Source organism: Epinephelus moara, chromosome 1, assembly GCF_006386435.1.
Source record: "Epinephelus moara isolate mb chromosome 1, YSFRI_EMoa_1.0, whole genome shotgun sequence".
In the NCBI taxonomy this organism is placed as follows: Eukaryota; Metazoa; Chordata; class Actinopteri; order Perciformes; family Serranidae; genus Epinephelus; species Epinephelus moara.
The window spans coordinates 46582123-46593474 of NC_065506.1; the positions used below are offsets into that span (position 1 = coordinate 46582123).

At 43.9% G+C, this 11352-nt stretch overlaps 1 protein-coding gene and 1 long non-coding RNA gene across 3 annotated transcripts in view; one reads left to right on the forward strand and one right to left on the reverse strand.

Moving 5' to 3' along the window:
- aldh1a3 (aldehyde dehydrogenase 1 family, member A3) overlaps positions 1 to 11346 on the forward strand; it is a 25563-nt gene extending 14217 nt beyond the window's left edge. The window contains exons 6-13 of the mRNA XM_050052761.1: positions 5240 to 5368; positions 5732 to 5845; positions 7135 to 7237; positions 7743 to 7927; positions 8120 to 8284; positions 9603 to 9760; positions 10566 to 10640; positions 10735 to 11346. Of these exons, the coding sequence (XP_049908718.1) occupies positions 5240 to 5368; positions 5732 to 5845; positions 7135 to 7237; positions 7743 to 7927; positions 8120 to 8284; positions 9603 to 9760; positions 10566 to 10640; positions 10735 to 10804 (999 nt within the window). The 3' untranslated portion in view covers positions 10805 to 11346. The remainder of the gene's footprint in view (positions 1 to 5239; positions 5369 to 5731; positions 5846 to 7134; positions 7238 to 7742; positions 7928 to 8119; positions 8285 to 9602; positions 9761 to 10565; positions 10641 to 10734) is intronic.
- Positions 1 to 11352, reverse strand: part of LOC126395578 (uncharacterized) — a 280183-nt gene that overhangs the window by 165801 nt on the left and 103030 nt on the right. The window lies entirely within an intron of this gene.

Consider the following 11352-nt stretch of genomic DNA (forward strand, 5'->3'; position numbering starts at 1 on the left):
GCTTGGATTTGGAAACAAACAAGTGTGGTCCTCCTTTGTAAGATTGGCTTCCTGTGACATCATCCATCCACTGGGTGAGAGCATACGGGTCGGCCAGTCTGGTCCCGTTGGTCAGTGTTTACTTATTCAAGTAACACTGGCGGTCCCGGAGAGTGAGTGACCTGACATGGTGCGTTGGTAAATTCAGTCTGACGCTCTACACTAAAATGAGAGCCCTGTTGGTGGAAGAAACGCAGCGTTATATTTCTATATGAATGAACCAACGGTTAAGTTAATCACACATTCACTCTGCTGCTCCGTCTCCACAGACAGAGTGTCCAGAGTGCGCTCTGCCACTCTGAGAGTGCGCTGCTCTGGATAACCCAACGCTACATTCAGATAAAATTGATAAAGATATTCTCATCTGGCTATGCATGGGCACAAGTGCATTTCCCAACTTGGAACTTATATGACAGAAGCACTTCAGTATAGGGCTGCCCTCGAGTAAGAATTTTCCTAGCCGACCAGTAGTCATCATGTAGGGCCATTAGTTGACTAGTCGCCCGCATGTTTACGACATTAATTTAATTATTAAATTGTATATTTTGGGCGGGGCAACACAATGGTTTGAGTTGAAGGTGTGAGAAAGAATAGTATCAGTAACATTGTTAACACTGTGCTACATTACAGAGAAATACAAACCGCACTAATGAACCTTCATTAATATAGGCCTATATTTTATCTCCAAGTGCACGTCACACACTGAGCGAGCCGCCTGTTAATGACGCTGTGGGCTAATGGGCATGTAGCAACTTCCATGTTTCAGATGATACGTCATGTTTGTAGTCGACCAATGAAGATGAGTTTACATATCACCTTGGGTTCGTCCTTCACCTTCTCAAAATGATCCCACACTTTGGATTTCCTGCCCGACATGTTATTAACTAGCCTGTGGAATAACCGCAGGTACCAGCCCTGGAAATTAAACTGACTCCTGTCTGACTGCTGAGTGTGGACACTTCCTGTGTCTGTCCTTTCAAATTAAAGTCACACATAGTCCAGCCATATAGGTTGACAATAGAGTGTCATGTTTGTTTTCTGCGACTAAGCGCCCAGTGAAATCTTGCCAATTAATGACCTTTCTGGTCGCCTAACGTTAGGTGGACTGTTAGGGGGCAGCTCTGCGTCAGTGTGACCTTTCAAATGAGGCTATGCATGTACATGTACTAAAAATGGAAGAATGAAAGAACAGCTTGTAATTTCCTCTGGGTATGCCTTGGATAGGCGTTTTTGGTGAATTTAGGTGAATTTTACAAGAGTGCTAAGATTAAACTTCAGCAGGTCACAGCAGTGAATGGCTCTATTATCTACACAGCTAATGTCTCTGACTGTCTTGGGACAATACTCAGGTTTAATGAGAACCACTAAAAACTGAACCTAACTTTCCAGAGAAGCAGTGATCATAAACGTGTAGTGCTAGCAAGGCAGTTTGAATGCACTGTCTGGATGTGAGGATGAAATGAAACCCTGGTAAGTGTACCAGAAACCTTATCTTAATCTTTGCTCTCTCTAAACAAGACCTCCTCTCTGTTAATCCCTCCGGGGCTATTCTCACAGGAACACACAGCTCTGGTCCTGTGCAGCTTGGATTCACTTTCACACATTGGAATATATGTATTTTTTTCTCTTTTGATTATAACTTCATCAGATCTAGGGTGGGGCAACTTTTGGTGTTCGGACGTATCGTGTTGCACTTTGTCTCAGATCCAGACAGACACATACGCATAATTTCAGCATCATGACAGAATAAAGCCATTCAGTTTTTATCTTTGAGCATGAGCCTATAACCTCGAATGTTGCTTTGGTAACAAAGGAACAAAACGGCTGTTGTTTGACATGGGAGATTATATCATAAAAGTGAAATTTATACTGAAGGACGTTGTGTAATTACTGAAAGCACTGCTGGCGCACACGCAGCGTGAGTCATACTCAGAGGAAAACAGGAAACCTTTTTCTCCCCACTTGTGATCCCAGGATCCCTTAATGGCTGTGAGTGTTTCCAAAGTGTTGTAAAAGTTAACAATGCCTAAACAATAAACATGCAGAACTCACATGCATTGCTTTCTAATTTGGGTTTGAGTGCCCAATTAGTTGTCCACTGATTTCCAGCATGGAAATGAGCAACTGGAAAATAAATGACCTCTTTTCTGAATTTGCTAACTTTGAATCACCTCCAGTCCTAATGATTTAAGGCTCCTTTTATTATCTTGTATATTCTCTGCAGACCAACATCCAAGTGAAAAAGTGGATTTTTTTTCTGGACAAAACAAAGAACTGGTGATGTGTGTGTTGTTTGGATTATTAGCCGCAGTTTGTGCCTCTCATGTCGTTATTATTTCCATTGGAGACTGTTGCAGTGATGAGAGAATGACAAAAACAAGCTACTGTTTTCATCCAAAAACTTTAATAATGCCTCTGCCCAGTGTGTCCAGGGGGCAGCTTCACTGTAGAGCAACTGGTTTGTGGTTATGTGATTACTTTCTGCTGCTCATCCTGGACCAGGTAAAGATGGCAGCAGGTTTAGCAAGGCAGTCTAAACCCTATTCGGACAGGGCTACACACCTGGCCAACTGCTACAGTTACAAGAATTGTTGGATGCAGCCCCATGATTCCGGCTTCAGAAAGGTTTGAGTTAGAGCTTTGATTCTTTTCCCGACCCGACCCACCAGGCTGTAACTTCTTAACATTCCCTGAACCAACAGAGAAAGAGAGAGAAACAGGGGGGCATGATAGAGGGAGAGGAGGAGTGACAGAACAATGGAGAACTGGGGAAGAGAAAGTGCGCGTGAGAGAGGGATGGACAATAAGAGAGGGAGAGAAAGAGAGGCCGCAGGCAACTTTGTTGGCAGTGTTTGTTTCTGCCTCCCCAGCAGTGGGACAGATGTGCATAACATGCAGCTGAGAGTGGTGATTGTTATCCAGCGCTGCATCGCCATGAACGGGAGACCGAGACGTGCATAAGACACAGAGCTGACAACAGGTTATTACATGCCTGTAGGGTAACACATATCCAGTCTGGATGAGAGAAACCACAAACACAAGAGTCATACCGGCTCAGTCGTTGCCCAAGTCAACAAGGTCTGTGTCAGTTGCTGAGGAACCAAGACAACCTAATGAGAAATGAGCTACTGAAACAAGACATAGTTGGACTAGAGCAGAGAATCTGGACCTGTTGGATTGCTACTGTACATGTAACCCCAGCGAGAGGGGTGACATGCAGAGGTTGTGGGATATTTGGATGCTTCAGAGCCCAACATCTAGTCTGACAAAGAACGAACTCCCAGCCCAGTGTTCCAACATCCACAAATGGCAACTGCTATCACAACTAGAGACTGATGAGGTACAACAAACAAGGTACAGCAAGGAGGAGCCAGGACGACAGGTCAAAGTGGGGACGTCTTCATCATCATCCAACAACCACTGGAGGGTGTTCGCTTACAATAAAAAGCCAAACTCTGTTCTTTTCTCCTAAACCCAACCACGTGTGTATATTGGCAAAACGTGCATTTGTTGTTGAAGGAAGACAATGTCAATTTGCAGTGTTGAACCAATGCGTTTATTTTACATAGTGGCCAAACATGGAATTACAACTTCCAGTTCTGTCACAAGATGCCACTTCCATTTTAAAAGATGAGTCTGGTAATCAGTGGATACATTTGTTTTAATACACTTTTGTCAAAGAAAACTTTATTTCCATTTGCAGTATTATATTTGGCGGTATGGCTCTGTTCTTAGGCCTCTCTGCCTTTCCTGTGGCCTACGCAGAAAGCCTAAGCTAGAGATAGCACACCTCTCTGCCCTTCCATGCGCCTACACAGAAAGCCTAACTGTACGTTCAAACCAAAAGCTTCCAAAGAGGCAAAGTCTCTCGCGGATGCCCAGGAAGCACGACTGTCAAAAATATTTGTGGCAGCTTTGGTCGCTCTAGTCACTCATCACGTGAATCATTCGAATGTTCAATCGTGCCTGTCAATTTAAAGGAGCCGCAAAGCGGACTACTGGCTTGAAAGCAGCGTAGTTGCTGCTTGCTGTTGTCCAGTCAAAAAGCTCATAGTTGGCCTACAGACAGTTATGTTTGGTCAATGAAAACAGAAAACAGAAATAGAACACCTAAAAAGGTCATAATTAAACAATAAAGCCTGCAATTCTCTCCTCTATTACTAACATTTCACACTTTAAAACTCACCAGACCAACCAACCACCTCTGCCATGCGATCCCAAGCCTCAATCTTTTCATTTTAGTCTCTGTAACCAAACAGCGACACATTATAAAAGGACTGAGTGGGCGCGAACGCAAGTAATCAACCTCTCGATATCCATTGTCGGAACAAGTGTGCTGTAGGAACCAAAGTTACATGGCTTGTTCTCTGGGACCCGCTTCATCGATGCACGTCAGCATTCCGATTGGTTGTTGCCAAACCGTGTTGGAGCTCGTTACCATAAAGTAAAACTAGTTTTAACTCCCCTCCGGACCCCCTCCGGTTGCTTTGGTCGCACAAGACACGTGGCTGACGACCAGGTAGTCCAAGTCGCCCAAGTCGCCCAAGTCGCCAGGCTCTCATTAAAAAATTAATGACTTCCGCTGTTTTGGAAGCTCTGGTTGCTGTTGGTTTGAACGTACAGTCAGGCAGAGAGAGCACACCTCTCTGCCCTTCCATGCGCCTACACGAAAAGCCTTAGGCAGAGAGAGCACACCTCTCAGAGGAAGCAGCAACAGTAGGCAGGCCAGAGCAATTTAAATAGGGCGCCCTGAACAAGATTTGCCAACTGGTTGCACACAAAGGAGTCATGTGATCTATAAGCTGATCCATCAGAAGACGGAGTGAGACTAGAAATAATAACTTGAATTTGGCTTACAGACTTCTCACACATTTGAAAATAGTTTGGCTCTGCCATTGGAGGAATGGAGGTTATTAGTGACCCATCAGCTCATGTTAGCCCATGGCCCTGTTGCAGATTAACCTTTATAATGTTTATAAGTTGAATAATAGTGAAAAGCAAAGTTATGGTATATACGGTGACTTGTTAAATAACTTCCTATCAGTCCAATAGAGGGGGGAAGGTTCAGTTTACCTCTGAATAGATCTTGAATCGTGGTCTAACCGTGCCTTTTGTTTGTGTCAATGTGCATTAACCTGACTTGTGCTGTTACACATTGAAAGCCGAGATCAGCTAACATGTGTTCTTCTGTCTATGCCAGTGGAACTTTCCTCTGCTGATGTTCACGTGGAAGATAGCGCCAGCCTTGAGCTGTGGAAACACTGTGGTCATCAAACCAGCAGAGCAGACCCCCCTCACGGCCCTCCACGTTGGATCGCTCATCAAAGAGGTCTGATGTTAGGCTGAGAGACTTTAAACGTCTCACAGTCATCTTCTTGAACAGATTCTGGGCCTGTATTCTTATGGAAAATCCTGCTTCTCGTGTGATTAAACTGCTCTGCTTCGAAATGTTTAGTGACTGTTCGCAGCAGGGGAGACAGTGAACACTTTAACTCTGTGAGGTTCACAGACTCCCACAGGTCCCTGTCCGTCACTAGACATAATCACAGAGTGGTCATACAGACAGTTTGTAAAAGGAATACTGAACCTACCATGAACTAGCCAAATGGATCAGATGTTTTTAACCATATAGTAGGAGTTGCTCGTCAATGGGAAGATAAATCACTCTCTGCTCTCTGGGTTGCCGTTTCAGGCAGGGTTCCCTCCAGGAGTTGTGAACATAGTTCCAGGGTTTGGTCCCACAGCAGGAGCAGCCATCGCCAGCCACATGGACATTGACAAAGTGGCCTTCACTGGCTCTACAGAGGTGTGTACTTCTTTGATAAAGAATCCAGACGCCATTAAAGTGGTCCAGTGCTGCTAGTAATGATTTCTTTTTTTGACTTTGGTTAGTTGTACAACCGAAGCAGAGTTTATACTTTTGCGTTGAATTGATGGCCTTCTATGTAGGCTCTGCATAGAAGCGTACCCTCATGTGCATAGATTAAGGGGGATTTATACTTGTGCAGCAGACCCTACACTGTAGCACACGCATGTAGCCTACGCCGTTGTGAGCATTTATATTTATGCAGGGATGTGTCTGTGTCACTCTGCAGTTAAACCTCCAAAACTCTAGTCAGTGGCGGAGTTTCTGTGAAGTCCGGTAAAGTTTAGTTGATACATAACACACCCAAAACACACATTAAACATGGCTTAATAGAGACAATTTCAACAACAGCAACATTTAACAAAGGTGACGTTAAAAAATTCGGCTCCATTACAACTCACAAGGTTCACTGACAAAACAGCTGTCTTATACTAAACACGTTTTCCAAACAAATACAACATGCTAACGTTATTAGCACAAGCCTATGGCATTTTACATTGTATAAATTAGCATAGCAAGGAGCGGAGATTTCCTCTGCTCATATTTCAGCCAGGATAAATTACACACAAGACTTAAAATGCTATTTTAGTGGAGGCTTTATTGTCTTCACAATTTATTGTTTCTTATCTGTGAGATTAAAGTAAATAAAAGCTTCGTTTCCACTGAGGGAAATGGTGTCAGCTTACAAAGATAGACAGGAGGTCTGCGTCACTGCAACTTGTAGTTACATTTCTGGGGAGGTGCACCATAGCCTGTTGTGCACCTCACCAGAAATATGACTACACCATTTCATATTCATACAGTCAGTTAAAAATGTATTCATAACTTTTTGTACAGGCCCAGTTCAATATTGCAGCAATAATGTGTGGTTATTACGAATTCCCACAGCACACCTGGATTTGCGCCACGGCACACCATTTGAGAACCACTGACCTAAACAGTTCGGGAAGCCGACCACATAATATAGTTTTTATCATTAAAAACATTATAAGAAATGTTCGTCCCTTTTCAATACTTGTACCACTCATGCTGCACTTCCTTGCTCTGTGAGTGAAGCTGGACACAAGTTGAAGCAGCCGTGTCGACTGTTTGTGGCCATTCAGCGATGGGCAGCATGCTGGGAATATCTTTATTTAAACTACTGTACATGAACTGATTTTAGTCCCAGTGAAGTTCCTGAGTTCCTCAAAAGGTTCTTTGTATGACTCTGTGTGCCCTCATGCGTGCAGGTTGGCCAGCTGATCAAAGAAGCATCAGCCAAAAGTAATCTGAAGAGAGTGACTCTGGAGCTGGGAGGGAAGAACCCCAGCATTGTGTTTGCTGACTGTGACTGTAAGTGAACACTCTGTGTCTCTGTCATCTTTACATCAGTAAATGCAACATAAAGATGTTGTATGTTGAATATTCCAGCGTGCACTGGAGTCACAGTGTGACCTGTTACATGGTTACTTCACACCTCTGCAGCCCCGGGCGTTTCACTACCTGTCTTTACTACTCAGGAATATTGAAACATGAGAGTCTCATCTTTCATCTGTACAACTCAGCTTTTTGTGCCATCTCACAACTATAAGGTGAAGATCTCAGCGACTGTCACACTATCAAAAACAGATACTGTAGCTTGAGGGGCTGCAGAGACAGCGCTGTCAGTACAGAGCAGCAGAAGAAACAGTAGCAGGATAAACTGGCCTGTACAGTGCAGCCACTACTGAACCATTCATATGTAATATGATCTGTCATTTAACTGAGGGCAGACAGTATGTGTTTGTTATACTAATAAATACTGCAATTTTTATGTGTGTGTGTGTGTGTGTGTGTGTGTGTGTGTGTGTGTGTACAGTGCAGCTGGCTGTGGAGGAAACCCAGAAAGGAGCTTTGTATAACCAGGGTCAGTGCTGCACGGCTGCGTCACGTGTCTTTGTGGAGGAAAGTATTTATGAGGAGTTTGTGCATCGCAGCATAGAAAACGCCAAGAAGATTGTGATAGGAGACCCGCTGGACCCCAAGACATCACACGGGCCACAGGTAGGAAGTACGGATTTGGAGTCAGGACATTATTGGCCTGGTTCAGGAAAAATACTGGGAGCAGGTGGAAACAGCCCAGCTCTGTCCAAAGTTCACATCCAAGTTCAGTAAATCAGTTCCTAAATTTAGGATTCCCATATTTAAAAACTGTCTCCTTATCTTTTCTTCTTACTCTCTTGATGTTGACTCCAGATTGACCGACAGCAGTTTGACAAGATCATGGATCTGATAGAAAGTGGGAAGCAGGAGGGAGCCAGGCTGGAGTATGGAGGAGCAGCTTTGGGCGAGAAGGGCCTTTTCATTCAGCCCACCATCTTCTCTGGGGTCAAAGACCACATGCGCATCGCCAAGGAAGAGGTACGACTTGTTTCAGTTCAGTACCAATGAATCAGACACAGATAGGGACGAGGACGGTGTCGGTGTGTGACTGACACCCTGTGGAACTGCGCTGTAATTACACCATGGACAGTGCAGAGAGGCACGCTGCAGTCAGCACTGATGAGGAGCTGCACACGCAGGAGGAGAAGTAAATGTGTTGCTTAGTTGTGTGGAAGCCTGTTTCTGACAGTGAAATTCAAAATTATGAGATTAGTAAAAAATACTAGAACAAATCCCCCAAATTACACCAACTAAGAAGTTTAACATATTATCTCATGATTTTGACTTTGAGTGATTAATTACTTCAGTCATCCTTGATTTTTCTGGGTTTTTTGTATGCACCCCATCCAGCTGTGATGGTTCCACTGAAATGAATGAACCTCCTTCAATACCATGGCGTATGGGATCCTTTGGGTGTGTTCACAGGCTGGTGCCTAGGATGTACAAAAAGAGATTGAATGTTGAAGGCTGGATCTTGTTCATTCCTGTGAAAGTTGCTTGGTGGCACACAAAGCCAAAAATGTTTAACCGCGACATAAAAAATTGACAGGTGATCTGCACTGCTTCTGCATCATTGGGCCCACAGAGCAGCGGCACTACAGACTTCTGCCGGTTGAATGGGTATCCATGAATAAAATGATTTAATCTGCAGCTCTTCTAGACTTTAGAAATGTTATCGGACCGAATGGATCAAATTCTGATAGTGAAACGAGTCATTTCGTGGAGGTTTGACGCTCAACCCTCCCTCCCAATGGAAGTAAATGGGAAAAAGTCTTTTTGGGCCTCATGGCATCACGTGACGGACTCAGAAATTGTAATTTTACTGTTCAGCCACTATGAGAAGTTGGCTTCAGAGCCCGGTGCACTTCCTGGAGACCTGGTTGGGACTAAGGATTTTATAGCAAACATATACTGAAATCCGCTGATATCGAGGTTCATCTGAATATTTTTATCTCTAAGTAAGCTCTAAATTAGAGCCCTGTCTCATCCTCTGGTTTTGGAAATCATTTTCTTGACATGACACTGGTATCACTGACATGCATCAGTATCATCTGTCATGGTACCATCACAACCACTGACCTCACAGCTGCTCTGTTGTTTGTATTCTTCTATGTTTGCACATCTGGCGTACTGTCACATATCATCATATTGGACTGTACAGTTTTATTCAGTATTTATTTAACCAGTCTAGCTTTTCTTTTCTGTTCATATGACACATTTATGTTTTTTATTTTATGTGAATGTCAGTCAGAGAGGTCAGCAAACATATTAATTTGATTTATCTGTCCCCTCTCAGATCTTTGGTCCAGTGCAGTGTATATTCAGCTTTAAAAGCCAGCAGGAGGCCATCGACAGAGCAAACAACTCACAGTACGGTCTGGTGTCAGCGGTCTTCACATCCAGTATGGACAGAGCTCTGTCTGTGTCTGCAGCCCTGGAGACTGGCACTGTCTGGTAAGTCCCTGGTCCTAGTCCTTAGGCTGAGCTTGGCTAACCATGTCCTGACTCCAGCTCCATATTTAAAGAGTAACTAGCATTACTAACATTTACTCACTGTGTTACCTTGAATTTATGAAGAAAAAACCTCCACAGTGAACAGAGAATCCAAAAAAAAAAAAAAAAAAAAAAGGCGAACATTCTTCATGAACAGGGACCACGTTTAACAGTAGCATAACTATATTAAAACATCCGTATATAAACTCTCACACAGTTCATGCAGTATAATCTGGGGATGCACAATATTGGATTTTTGCCGATATCCCTTATGCCGTTATATAACAACTCTACATCCCAACCCTCACCTATGGTCATGAGCTCTGGGTAGTGACTGAAAGAATGAGGTCGCAGATACAAGCGGCCAAAATGAGTTTCCTGCAAAGGGTGTCTGGGCTCAGCCTTAGAGATAGGGTAGGGAAGGAGTAGTGGAGTCGCTGCTCCTTCATGTCGAAAGGGGTCAGTTCAGGTGGTTCGGGCATCTGTTCAGGATCTTCCTGGGCGCCTCCTGTTAGAGGTGTTCCAGGCACGTCCCACTGGTAGGAGGCCCCGGGGCATAGTCTGCTTTTGTTAAATGTGGTACCTGTTTACGTCAATTCATGAAGAATGTTCGCCTTTTTTGGATTCTCCCTTCATCGTGGAGTGAAGCGAGAAAAACAAAGGTAAGGTGGAGATTAATTGATATACAAATGGTCATTTAGTGGGGGAAGTAACCTTTAAACAGAGAGCTGACAACAAATAAAATCAAACCATTTCTTCTGTTCAGGATAAACTGCTATAACGCTCTTCACGCCCAGACTCCCTTCGGAGGGTACAAGATGTCCGGCAATGGAAGAGAGCTGTAAGAACCATCAGTGTTTCTTAATTTTTCATGATCTTGAGTTTTTTACTGTGTCCTCTCTAACCTGCCTCCTGTGTCGTCTCTGTCCTTTCAGAGGAGAGTACGCTCTGGCCGAGTACTCGGAGGTGAAAGCAGTGACAATCAAACTGAGTGAAACCCTGTGATTCGTCGAGCGCTCTGCACTGCCCTTCACATCACGCTTCTCTCCCACCAGCACGCTCCCTTCTTTGTCTTCAGTCATGGTGTTGAGATTAGGGTTAGGCCGATATATCAGTTAGTCTGTGCCAGAGTGTGTCAGAGCCCAGAGAGTCAGCGTTTGTTCACCTTTACTATGATGTGCTGTAGGTGATGATAGGCTTTACTCAACAGCTTCAAAACCACTAATGCTCAGTTTTATTTTTATTTTTATAATAATTTTCCAATAATTTATTCTGATTTATTAAGTTCCCCCAGACATCAGTACAGTCACCAGCCACTTTATTAGGTACACCTTCCTAGTACCAGGTTGGACCCCCTTTTTAATTCTTGGTGTCATAGATTCAACAAGGGGCTGGAAACATTCCTCAGAGATGTTGGTCCATATTGACATCACACAGTTGATCCATGATGAGAATCTCCCGTTCCAGTACATCCCAAAGGTGCTCTATTGGACTGAGATCTGGTGACTGTGGAGGCCATTGGAGTACAGTGAACTCATTGTCATGTTTGAGAT